Source organism: Lissotriton vulgaris, chromosome 12, assembly GCF_964263255.1.
Source record: "Lissotriton vulgaris chromosome 12, aLisVul1.2, whole genome shotgun sequence".
NCBI classification, from domain to species: domain Eukaryota; kingdom Metazoa; phylum Chordata; class Amphibia; order Caudata; family Salamandridae; genus Lissotriton; species Lissotriton vulgaris.
In genome coordinates this window covers 29,069,186-29,082,757 of record NC_141700.1, presented here as the reverse complement: position 1 = coordinate 29,082,757, position 13,572 = coordinate 29,069,186, and the positions used below count along the sequence as shown (strand labels likewise).

Here is a 13,572-nt window from a genome sequence, read left to right as displayed (position 1 = left end):
GGGAGTGCAAGTTCAGAAGAGGGTAAAGGAGCAGTTCCTCGGACACAAAGCAGGTCAGTGAGCGGCACCCGCGCAGCGGGTGGCGCGAAAGGTATTTGAAGGGCTTTCCAATCAGTGGGCGTGGCCGCCGGGGGAAGAGGCGCCGGCTGCAAGGAGCGGTGGTTTCTGGGCCTCGCAGTCCCCCGGTAGGCTTTTCCTGGACACAATGCAGCGCACTACGACCTGGGCGGGTCGCGCTGAGAGCGAGATGACAGACTGCCGATTGCAGTCACGCTCCCACCAGCCGACCGCCGCCTCAGGGAGTGCAAGTTCAGAAGAGGGTAAAGGAGCAGTTCCTCGGACACAAAGCAGGTCAGTGAGCGGCACCCGCGCAGCGGGTGGCGCGAAAGGTATTTGAAGGGCTTTCCAATCAGTGGGCGTGGCCGCCGGGGGAAGAGGCGCCGGCTGCAAGGAGCGGTGGTTTCTGGGCCTCGCAGTCCCCCGGTAGGCTTTTCCTGGACACAATGCAGCGCACTACGACCTGGGCGGGTCGCGCTGAGAGCGAGATGACAGACTGCCGATTGCAGTCACGCTCCCACCAGCCGACCGCCGCCTCAGGGAGTGCAAGTTCAGAAGAGGGTAAAGGAGCAGTTCCTCGGACACAAAGCAGGTCAGTGAGCGGCACCCGCGCAGCGGGTGGCGCGAAAGGTATTTGAAGGGCTTTCCAATCAGTGGGCGTGGCCGCCGGGGGAAGAGGCGCCGGCTGCAAGGAGCGGTGGTTTCTGGGCCTCGCAGTCCCCCGGTAGGCTTTTCCTGGACACAATGCAGCGCACTACGACCTGGGCGGGTCGCGCTGAGAGCGAGATGACAGACTGCCGATTGCAGTCACGCTCCCACCAGCCGACCGCCGCCTCAGGGAGTGCAAGTTCAGAAGAGGGTAAAGGAGCAGTTCCTCGGACACAAAGCAGGTCAGTGAGCGGCACCCGCGCAGCGGGTGGCGCGAAAGGTATTTGAAGGGCTTTCCAATCAGTGGGCGTGGCCGCCGGGGGAAGAGGCGCCGGCTGCAAGGAGCGGTGGTTTCTGGGCCTCGCAGTCCCCCGGTAGGCTTTTCCTGGACACAATGCAGCGCACTACGACCTGGGCGGGTCGCGCTGAGAGCGAGATGACAGACTGCCGATTGCAGTCACGCTCCCACCAGCCGACCGCCGCCTCAGGGAGTGCAAGTTCAGAAGAGGGTAAAGGAGCAGTTCCTCGGACACAAAGCAGGTCAGTGAGCGGCACCCGCGCAGCGGGTGGCGCGAAAGGTATTTGAAGGGCTTTCCAATCAGTGGGCGTGGCCGCCGGGGGAAGAGGCGCCGGCTGCAAGGAGCGGTGGTTTCTGGGCCTCGCAGTCCCCCGGTAGGCTTTTCCTGGACACAATGCAGCGCACTACGACCTGGGCGGGTCGCGCTGAGAGCGAGATGACAGACTGCCGATTGCAGTCACGCTCCCACCAGCCGACCGCCGCCTCAGGGAGTGCAAGTTCAGAAGAGGGTAAAGGAGCAGTTCCTCGGACACAAAGCAGGTCAGTGAGCGGCACCCGCGCAGCGGGTGGCGCGAAAGGTATTTGAAGGGCTTTCCAATCAGTGGGCGTGGCCGCCGGGGGAAGAGGCGCCGGCTGCAAGGAGCGGTGGTTTCTGGGCCTCGCAGTCCCCCGGTAGGCTTTTCCTGGACACAATGCAGCGCACTACGACCTGGGCGGGTCGCGCTGAGAGCGAGATGACAGACTGCCGATTGCAGTCACGCTCCCACCAGCCGACCGCCGCCTCAGGGAGTGCAAGTTCAGAAGAGGATAAAGGAGCAGTTCCTCGGACACAAAGCAGGTCAGTGAGCGGCCACTAACTAAATGTCTCGCAGAGCAACGCATGCGCTGGCTCAGCAAGACCTAACAAAACAACAGAGAAAGTTTCCCTTCAAAATAAGATTTTTCTTATTAGGTCAAGCCTATAACAGCGGGCATGCGCTGCATAGGAATTCTACCTCATGGAATGACGTCAGCTTTCTTCAGCGCACGTGCATGTTGTGCTCACACGCTATTGGCCTTTGCGTCTGGCTTCAGTATGCACTTGGCCAAAGGCGTGTGGATGTCCCAGCTTCTTTTGAAAGGTTTACTCCCATAGCGTTTTGCTCTCGGGAGCCAGAAGCGGCGCACAGGAGCCATGTGTTTTGTATCAGCAGTGGCACGCAGGAGCCATGTGTTTTGTGCAAGGTTTCCTTGGTTGGGAAATGTTTACTCCTAGCGGGTCGCTTTCAGTTTCCCCTTGACCCAGCTTGCTTTATTAGCCTTTCTCTTCCCTTTGTCCTGTTCAGTGTCCCTTCTCCCCCCCTCGCTTTATCTCTCCCACCTTTGCTTTCTGAGCACTTAACATGCGCGTGGAGGCACTATATGTGAGTGAGTGTAAGAGGAGGCATCGAGGCGCCCAGCTGATCTGGCACTGGAATGCGCCAGGCGCTTGGCAGCCCCTTCCTCGGATAACTGCTTATTTTAATTAGACTGCCATTCCCCTCTCACGCCTGCTCGCCCTCTCTCTCTCTCTCCCCCTTGCCGAAGCCAGGTCTAGAAAACTGCCCTGTCAGCATTGTTCTGCTGTTCATTTCATATGTATGTCACATCATGGCTCCATGCTCTCCCCCGTCCTCTTCCCCCCCACTGGTGCGCTTTCTCTCACTTTTTCCTCCTCTCCCCTCTAGACAGGTTCTCGCCGAAGCCACTGAGCTGAGAGATTCAAACTTGTGCCGCCCAGCGCAGCCTGGACACCATGTTGCTTCCGGAGAGAGTGTGGTGGTGGGCTGCTGCTGGTTCTCGCGTCTTTTGAGGTGGCCAGTGGGGCTTGGCAGCTCCCACTCTCACCGCCTCTCGTTGCTGTGGTATCTGGTGCCTCTGTGCGGATTCGGGACACCTCGCTGACCTTATGTACTACAGCCCGTTATCTGGGTGTGCGTCACCCCTCCGTGCAATGCAACCATTAAACGATGGATATTGACACATATGCTGTTATCTTCAATGCCCAGAACTTCATCTCCGAGCTCCCCTTTCCTCTGACCAGGCGCTGGACTTCTGAAAATGTATTGTGCAGTTTATTGAAAAAAAATGTGAGCGCTTCAGAGTTCCATTAAAATTATATTTTTAATTCTTTGATAAATGTATTGGTTTTCATACAAGCTGTAATTGAATGCATGCAAAAAATGCACCTTTGCCCAAGTTTTCTTCTGGAATTATTCATTCTTCCGACATATACTAGAATTTGACTACTTCTAAATGGCCACTGCATTTATTTGGAAACCGGGGCTAGTGATTTTTCTTTCCTCTATTTCTGTGGTGACATGCAAGTTTATCACTGGAAACATTTAGTTTCCCATTAGTTGTTTCACCTTCCCACCTTCCAGGAGCTGGTTGCACGGATGGTAATTAGCTGCGGTGGCAGGAGGTCCTCTGGCCAGTGGTTTGCTGGATGCAATGGCTGCAGTTGCTTGTTTCATTTGTATTGAGCATAAACAGAAAATAGTGGAGCAGTGTGCCATAACTTGACTAGCTCTCTTTACCTCTAATTGCACCTCTGTCAGTTACGAGGCTGCTTCTGGTGAGCGACATCTATTAGACTTCTTTGGTCAGTCAGAGGCACTAAATTATGTGTCTCCCAGTCTGGCCCGACTAGACGATGACCCCCAGACTGGGCCTCTCACCGGCTCGAACTGCTTCAACAGAGAGCTCCAACAAAATACAGGACACTAGGGTAATTGCTGCTCCCCGGTAATTCATTGCAATACCTTGTTGAGCGAATAATTAGAAAGCATTTTGCATATGAAATGCAAGCAGTCCAGTTTTGCAATTCGGGAAGTTTGTTGCATTTCATTTGCAAAATGCATGCAGTTTTGCTTGCCTCATGGCCGTCACCGACTGTAAATGTAAATGTATTTGAGCTTACTTGCCTATACAACGGTTTAGAGTGCTGCCACTGGAAACATTTCTTTGTACATTACACACTCTGCTTGTATAGCAGCCAGCGATCTGCGTGACTGTGACAGTCAGCCCTCTAACACCATGGGCAGTGTCCTTGCACCATAACACTAACCAAAGTGCAGCAGGTGCAGCGGAACCAGGCTCACACGTTTGGGTGACCTGCTACACCAAACTCAGTGGCTATTTTCTACTCAAAACTAGGCCATTGGATCCCATTTTCATTGCTCACTTTGGAGCTCAATGTGCACTACTACCCCACTGGCATCACAACCACTGCATGACAAAACATGTTAAACCACAATCAGCACTGGTGTGCAACAGACCACAGCCAGTTCACCCATAGCACAGGACACACCATGGTCGCCGCTACTGCAACCACTGATCACACAACAGCCAGCGCCCTCACACCACAGCCAGAGTTTGCTCACCACAAACTTCCAGGTGTGAGAGCCACAGGCAGCGCGAGCCAGGCTTGAGACTAAAGTCTGGTTCTGCTCGAAGTCTCAGCTTTCATGTGGCTTCTACCTGCCTTTCTGTACCCAGGATGTTGCATTACAGTCCGAGCTGCTAGCTGGGGAACTGAGTTAGAGTCTTAGCGTCAGCTCAACATCCTGTGATTCTGAGCAAATCACTTCATCTCCCCATCTGTAGAAACAATTGCGTGTGAACTTGTGCAATGGACCTGGTGCTCATGTAAAGTGCTGCAATAACCTTTCTGTCGAGTCTGCACTATATTTTGAAAAGTGCACGAAGCTAAAAACAAACAAAGGTCCCAATAGAACTGTCATTTACTTAGTGTACCCATTTATTGGCTGATTTGTATAAAGTGAAACCAGAAAACATGGACACGTTGTGCCTTCCTCGCTTAAATTGTGTTATCAAGCTAATTATTGAATACAGAAACTCTTATGCTTCGTTATCACCCATAAAAGCACTTCTAGATATGCGAGTTCAGACGACCGGAATAACACGTTAAATAAGAACTTAAACAAGAACTTATCAATGCGGGGCTTTAATGTGCCTATTACTGTCAATGCATCCACATTAAAGAACAGCAGATGTTATAGCACCCAGGATAATATGCTGCAAGGCTAAATACTTGAAGGATACCACCGGCGAGACCTACTGGCTATGCCAATGCTTGTTTTATTAGGACACCGGATGAGCAGTACAGGAATGACTAACCATGGGAAATCCCCATTTAAAGTTACTATAAAGAAAACTATTTTCATTTCACAGGTGCAGATACCCTACATAGATTAAATTAAAACTAGTGCACCCACAATAACAACTCCAGCCTGCATGTGTTTTGTTCACTTGTTACTTGAATAATGAAATGTACGTCACAAACATGTGAACCCTATAACATCCATGAACTTGTTCACTTTGTAATGTGACTGAGGGCATTTCTGGGGTGGGGGAGTTCAGAGTTTAAAGCAGCTCAAATAACAGACGGGACATCCGCAACCGTTTTAATAAATGGAAACTCCACACCTTTTGCAGGTTCCAGAGCTTTATCATATTAACACAAAAGCATAAAAAAGGAAACCTGCAGAATATAAAAAGAAAATCCAGAAAAGGATGAAAAAATGTATATTAATTGCTACCGTTTTGCTTGCTATAGAAAGAAAGTTGTAAAATAGTTAATGTTAAATGGTGCACATTACTCATGAACATCTTAGTCTAAAAATCAATGGAAAAAAAAATAGTTCGAACTGGAGGAAGAGAACAACCTGAGAAAATTAAATCATGGTTTTAAAGGAATAGCAGCCCCTGATATCTGGGGTTTTTACCTTTCCGATTGGGCTCATCCACCGTTTCCTTGCCTTTTCGGATCTCCGCTGCTCGCTTTCTGTAAAATAGGAATTCATTGCTGTTCCTGTCGCATAAAAACCTGAAAAACAAATAATTTTGGTTTCATTCATAAAGAATAAACTGAAATTCTTGGACATGCACATGCCAATAGTGACCTCAGTCGGAGAGAGCTGTAGCCTGGTCCACTGCTGGAACTATCAGAATAGCTCTTCACAAAGGCAAGATAGGATAGGATAGAGGTACTTGCAACCATCTTCTTTTGGTAAATAGGTCTTCAAGAAAAAAACCTTCCATCTATAATCCTATCGAGACCATGACACCTCACTGAAATTGGTACAGCAAACGCAAGGCATAAGATAGTTGCATTTCTTTGAAGCTCAACAGAACACGTATAGTCTATAAGGGCATTTGGAGCCAAGCCAGCCACTCCTCAATTCTGTTTATTCAGAACACTTGCACAGATGTAGATCCAAGGCCTTTGTAAACATATAATATAACAGACAAAGAATTTGACAGATCTCGTCATTTTCCTGAATTTGTGAGTGCTGTTAGACAAAGGTCCATCACTCTGCTCTCAATTATGACCAAAGCTCTAGATTTATATGCTTCCGACCTTATTTACAGGACTTAACCGTAGATATACAGATACAAATAAGCAAGATAGAAACGTTAGGGTGGCAGTGAATCAGACAAAGCTATATCTGACGTAAAAACAGAACCCCAATTAAATCTGTTCTTGGTGATGAATTTGATGGCACTTACATAGTGGTGGTTGTATGAACACATTCTTAAAAGAATTGTAGATCAATGAATGACAAAGAACCAACTTGGAAAAGTAGCAAGATGTTTTACAGAGCTTTTTTTAAGATGGTGGCTTCTTAATTCAAGGCTAAACATTACATCTGAAATACAGAAGTTATTATTTCAGGGTTATTCTTAACACTACATTTCAACACAATCCCTTATGTCATTTGATCACGTTGTTATGCTTGTATGGCATTTGAGACAATCACTTGACTTTGGAAACATGCCCTTCTTTCATATAGAACAATGAAACAATCCGTTCTCTCTCTCCTGAACTCAAAGATGTCTAAAGCTCTCGTGTTAAGGGTGCTGAGCTGTGGGCCACATCCCCTAATGTGGTGTGCCATGCACCAGACCATCACATAAAACTACAATCAGAAGGTGTTATTGATATATACCCAGTTCTACAAAATACTTATCACAATATATGTTAGAAATGTATCTTCAAGAACACATGCCTACTTGTAAAATCTTTTCAGACATACCTTACCTAATGAAAATTGTATATAATTCTTGTCCTTTTTCTCACCTACAGCAGTCGTGTACATTTAGAGCAACTTGTTAGAACCCGTGCGTACGTGAGCAGTGAAATATCACATATACTGTGAGAGTAGCCCATGGCCTTACAGTATTTCAAACAGACACCTATATATTCCCATTTTAGAGGCATCGGACAGCAAGGCTTTAAGTAGGCGTTAATATTCAACATATCTGTTTTCAAGGGAGGCAGCAGGTGTCAAACAAACATCTTTCCTAAAATTTGTTGGCACCCAATTTTCTAATCTCAATCTTAAACGAAAAGCTAGATTGCAATTTATTTCAAATTGCAGAAGTTACCCGCCCACAGTATTAAATGAATGCAACGTGGGAGGGGCTTTTCCAGTGCATGTATAAAACTATGGAACAGATTTGACAAGCTAACAGGAATTGGGTTTCGATTTAATCCATTCTTTGCCTTACTGAATTAGAAAGATGTTGGTGGCTTGTCACTGAGCTAACAAAGTCTGGCAAATCTCTGAAACAGCAGACAGCATTACGCAAATCAAGCATCCAAAAAACAGGAGCACAATTCATCTCAGCCACCTGATATACCTCCGTAAACAATTGTTGTCCAGAGATTTACCTTTCTGATTTTAGTTTTTGTATCATTAGAGAAGTAATTTAGGTTGGGTAGACACTGCTGTTCCAGGCCAATTTATTTTTTAACAACATTTTTCAAAATGGTGGATGTTGCAGTGATGATGTAATATTTCAGGTATAATGAGAACTATATACATTATTTTGGAGTCGAAACATAGGTTTTGGGGGTCAAGTAGTCTTAAAAAGACAGAAAATAACTCCTCAGAGCAACCCTTCCACCATTTTCCAAAATGGCAGCTATAATAGAGGAAGAAGAGACGTATGGAAATGAACCAAAACCTAGTTTTTAATCCCTTTATGTATACACCAAACAAGTTTCATGATCTGAATATGAAAAAACATGTTTTAGACATTACATCTTCATAGTTCACTTTATTTGTTCTGGCAATCGCCTGTGGTTCATTTGCGGCATGTTAAACATTTGAGAGGAGCATATCGACAGACATATTTTTGTAGCACAGGTTTTGCAAGTTAATGTATGTTTGAATTCTGTGGGTGCGTAGATGTAGGAGGCTGGCACAGAGTCCACTGGAAGCCCAAAGGTAGGCAGAGGTAAAAGTAGATTGCACCTTACTCTCTATTTGTGGTAGTGTGGGCGAGCAGTAAGGCTGTATCAGAGGGTAGTGTTATGCATTTGTTGTACACACTCAATCAGCAAATGATGTCACACACTCAAAGACTGACCAATTTTGTTTGTATAAAAATATTTTTTAGTTATTTTATTTCTAGAACAAAGCCAAGCCTGGCACCGGTAGGTTACATGATTTGCAATATATTACGCAGTGTTTATAAGTGAATGCAAGTTCAAATGCAGTTGTTAGAAATACAGGTAAGTCAAGGTATTGAAATTACTGTACAGATTACTTTTTAGATTACTTTTTCTACTCAGATATGCCTAGATATCACACTGGTTCATTTCCCAGAGAAAAGGTAAGTAAAATCAATTTTGCACAATTGTTAATTTTTAGGTTTCCATAAAAATCAACTCCACACTTAAAAGATTTTTCAGAGAAAAACAGTCAATGTATTCCTATGGAGAGAAATTAAGTTACGGGTTATCCTTCTTTGGGGTTGAGTTTCTGGGGTTAGAACAAGGGTTCCCCCTCGGGTCAAGGATACACTCTTGTTACACCCTCAGAGTCACTAGGGCAGGCGTGTGCAGAGTGCTGAGGCCCAATGTTATCCAATGGAGGCTAGGGGGCCTCCGGTTAGTAGCTGCTTACGAGCAGACCACTGGGTTGTGGGAGCATAGCCCCTGGTGTTAGGCTCAGGGCAAATGGGGATCCAAGTTAGCACACAAGGTGCACCCACAGCGGCGCAGGGGCGGCTGGGTTCAGTGTGCTGTTGTTTTGAATGGGGATTTTTGGTTTAGGATTTTTGCTGCAGGCTTGGTCTAGGAAGACTTTTGGGAGGAACTAACAGATGGGCAGGTAAGTTGGAGGGCTCGGGGACATAGGTGCACCTTGGGTTCTGTTCTCCAGGGCGCAGGGCGGCTGGTTGCAGGGGGTGCCTTTGAGGTCAGATTTCATCTTACCGGCCACTCGCGGTTAGGGGGTCTCCATAAAGAAGCTGCAGGCGACGTCGGGGAGTCCTGGAGGGGTCAACCCACGGTGGACTCGGACTCTGGAGCGCTGGGGAACCTCACTGGGACCGATGGGCCAATCGGGTCCTAAGCGACTGGTGCAGTGGTGGTTCCAGGCGTCGGGCTTCTTTGTCCTCAGCAGGCTCACAGTCTGTCGTGGGAGTTTCTTTTGAACAGAGCTGCTGTTCACAGGAGATCCAGTCTTTGTTGAAGGCAGTCAGTCCGCCCAGGGTTCTGGAGGTCGCTGACTGCAGGACAAGGCGACTTTTGGCGCAGGATCTCTGGATACCGCAGATGGTCCTGTAGGGCTGGGGCCAAGTCAGTTGTTCTCTGCAGTATCCTCTGCTGGGCATCTTTCTTTGTCCTTCTTCGTAGGTTGCGGTAACCTTTATTCTTGGTTCAGGGCTGCCCCTAAATACTGTATTTAGGGGGAATTTTATGGGTCTCAGGTTTAGGGTGACTCTACCCTTGGTGTGCTCACCCCACGTGGGGGGGTGAGCACAATCCCTAATCCTGATTGGCGAATGCCTGCCATCTGAGTGGGCTTCACCTCGCCTCCCCCAACTGAGGGGTGGGGTTGGCAGAGGTGGGCACAGCTTCTCGGCTGGCTAATTTTTCCCGCCTGTCTTCCCGCCGAAAAGGAGGGGTGACAGGAAGAGGGCCTACTCCTGACAGCAGGAGAGGCTGAGGGTCGCATTACAAAGGCTGCAAGGCCTTTGAAGCTCCCTTGCCACAGATGGCTCTTCTTGGCCTGGGGGAGATGTGAACACATCTTCCCAGGAAAGGTTTTGTTTTGTTCCTGGGCCCCGGGAGCAAAGGCTCCCACCCCAGGGGTCCAAAAATATGTCTTCTGGTGGCAGGCTGGTGTGTACCAGTCAGGAAACCCACCAGAGGCTGGTCGTTTTTCAGGGGGCATCTCTAAGATGTCTTCTAAGTGCATTTTTCATTAAATCCCACACTGGCATCAGTGCGGGTTTAATGTGCTGAGAAGCTGGTTATCAAACTTTCCAGTTTTCAGTAAAGCCATTACGATGCTGTGTAGTTCGTATTGACAATCTCCCAACAGCATATACTCTTAATGGCATTACTGCACTTACAATGTCTAAGAATTGGCTTAGACACTGTAGGGGTACAGGGCTCATGCACCTCTACCTGGTATAGTGCACCCAGCTACAGGGGTGGCTGACCTATGCCAGGGCAGTGGGTTGAAGGAGTGGCACACAGGGATGTGTGCCATGTCAACTCCTCACTTTGTTCTGCACCAAAACACGCAGCCTGCAATGGCAGTTTGTGTAAAGGTACAGGGCCTCTAAGGGTGGCACAATAAGTGCTGCAGCCATTAGAGGCCTTTCCTGCCCACAGTGCCCTTGGTACCCATGGTACCTTTTACAAGGGACTGACATGTGGGCAGAGAGTTCCAATTGGGTGTACAAGTTACAGTTTTAGGAAAGAACACTGGCCCTGTGAACCTGATTGGTAGGGACCTAGGAAACATCAAGTTAAAGTGCATCAGTAGTCTGGCAAAAAGTGGTGGTGGGGGGGTTACTGCATCAGAAGGAGTAGTTTCTGTAGTAGGGGTATCTCTGTTATAGTCATAATCTAGTGAATAGTCCCGCCCATGTGCGTGGACCCCGGCAATCAAAAATAATCTCTTAAGTTGTCAAAATCATGCAGAAACTGCAAAGACACTTAAGAGAGAATTTAAAGACAAATAATGCAGCCTATATCCACAGGCTACACTGTCCAGTACTTCAACTAGAAATTCCACCAAAAATCACCACACACAGCCCAGCCTGCCAGTTTCTACCATAGAGAAACCTGCCTCCCCCAGTCCAAGACTCAGGAATGATAGAGAGGAAGGTAGGGACAGACAAGCCCCATAGGCTGCCATTATGTGGCTTAAATAGGATACTGTGCCTTTAAGAGAACTTTCCAGACTTCTCCCAGTATCCCAGAATGCATAGCAGGTCCAACTTACTTTCAGTTCTTTTTGAAGGCGTATAAAACGCCAGACCTGCAGCATTGTTCACCTGAAGAATTCTCCACCGGGGAGGAGGGAGGGCGCTTATGACTATAACAGAGATACCCCTACTACAGAACTGGAGTTACAGGACAGAAACTACTCCTTCTGTAGTAGGGGATCTCTGTGTATAGTCATAATCTAGTGAATAGAATGGCAAGCCCATCCCCACAACGAAGCGGAGGTGGAGAATAAATACACAATGCCACTATTGTGCGAACAAATTCCGCAGCGAAGCCTGTCCAACCTGAGCGTCTGCCCTGGCGTCAGTGTCCAGGCAGTAATGCTTAGCAAAGGTATGAACCGACTTCCAAGTGGCTGCCTTGCAGATCTCAGCAATTGGCACGTTACGGAGCAGAGCCGTCGTGGCAGCTTTGCCCCTGGTGGAATGAGCCTTAGGCTTACCTCCTAAGGTCTTATTAGCTTTCTGATAACACAATTGTATGCAGGACACAATCCACCTAGAGATGGACTGCTTAGAGGTCGCAAGACCTGTCCTGACCGATCCATAATTGATAAACAACTGGTCAGACCTACGGATATCTTTGGTTTAATCCAGATAAAATTTCAACACCCTCCTAACATCCAGAGAATGGAGAGACCTCTCCGCTGGGGATGAAGGGTTCTGAAAGAACGTAGGTAAAGTTATAGTCTGGTTGACATGAAAGTCAGAAATAACCTTGGGAAGAAATTTAGGGTGAGTACGCATAACAACCTTAGCAGCATGAAATACAGTATAAGGTTCATTACAACACAACGCCTGAATTTCACTCACCCTGCGGGCCGATGTAATGGCCACGAGGAACGCCGCCTTCCAGGACAGGTGCTGCAACGAAGCCTTATGAATAGGTTCAAAAGGTTCCTTCATCAATCTGGACAGCACCACATTCAATTCCCATGAAGGCGAGGGAAGCCTGACAGGAGGGAATACTTTCTTCAAGCCTTCCAGAAAATCTTTGATCACGGGGATCTGGAAAAAGGAAGTCTGTGAAGGGCATTTCCTGTAGGCAGTCAATGCAGCCAGATGAACCTTAATGGAATGCACATTAAGGCCAGACTGCGCCAAATGTAAAAGGTAGGGAAGGATGACATCTTCCTTACAGGTCGTAGGATCATGGTTCTTAGACTGGCACCAGATACAAAACCTCTTCCACTTGTAAGCGTATGAAGTCCGAGTGGAAGGTCTCTTGGACTCCTTCAGTATGTCCATGCAATCGTCGGGCAGATTCAGATGGCCATATTGCACTATCTCAGGAGCCATGCCGCAAAACTCAAAGACGAGAGGTTGGGGTGTAACATCCGTCCCCCGAACTTCGTGAGAAGGTCCGGCCTGCACGGCAACCGGATGTGAGGAAGGAGAGACCGGTGAAGTAGGTCCGTGAACCACCACTGCCTGGGCCACTCCGGGGCGATGAGTATCATCCGAGCCCTGGACCGGGCCAGCTTGATGAGCACCGCCGGAATCAGGGGAATGGGAGGAAAAGCGTACAGAAAGCTGTTCGTCCAGTCGATCCATAACGCATTCCCCAGCGTCCCTTGCTGGAAGTACCTGGAGGCGAAGTCTCTGCACTTGCTGTTTTCGGCGGTGGCGAACAAATCTACGTCTGGAGTTCCCCACCTTGCGAAGACTTCTCCTAGTACTTCGTCGTTTATGACCCATTCGTGGTTTTCCTGAAGCAGTCTGCTCAGTGCGTCTGCCTGAACATTCTGCACACCTGGTAGATGGGTGGCCGTTATCGTCAGTCCTCTGGCTAGGAGCCAGTGCCAGATCGCTTGCGCCTCCTGCGACAGAGTGCGCGATCTCGAGTCCCCCTGCTTGTTAAGGTAATACATCGTGGTGGTATTGTCCGTCTGTACAAGCAGAGAGTTGGTCTGGAAGGACGGAAGAAAGGCCTTCAGCGCCAAGTGAACAGCCCTGAGTTCCAGGAAATTGATGTGATACGTGGCCTCCATCGGTGACCACGTGCCTTGAATCTGTAGAGTCCCGGAGTGCGCTCCCCATCCCAGAAGAGACGCATCCGTCACGACAGTCTGCGTGGGAATGTCCTTGTGAAAGGGAACCCCTCTGAGGAGATTCTCCGCCGAACACCACCACTTCAGGGACTGAAGAGCATGCAGCGACAGGCGAATCTTGTCGTCCCAAGATCCTCTCCTCTGATCCCACTGATCCTCCAAGCACTCCTGCAACGGTCTCATGTGCAGCCGTGCGTGCGGCGTCAGGAAGGTACAAGA

At 48.3% G+C, this 13,572-nt stretch overlaps 1 protein-coding gene across 1 annotated transcript in view; it reads right to left on the bottom strand.

Moving 5' to 3' along the window:
• SUGP1 (SURP and G-patch domain containing 1) overlaps positions 1-13,572 on the bottom strand; it is a 130,848-nt gene that overhangs the window by 42,456 nt on the left and 74,820 nt on the right. The window contains exon 6 of the mRNA XM_086946849.1: positions 5,773-5,873. Coding sequence (XP_086802975.1) covers positions 5,773-5,873 — 101 coding nt within the window. The remainder of the gene's footprint in view (positions 1-5,772; positions 5,874-13,572) is intronic.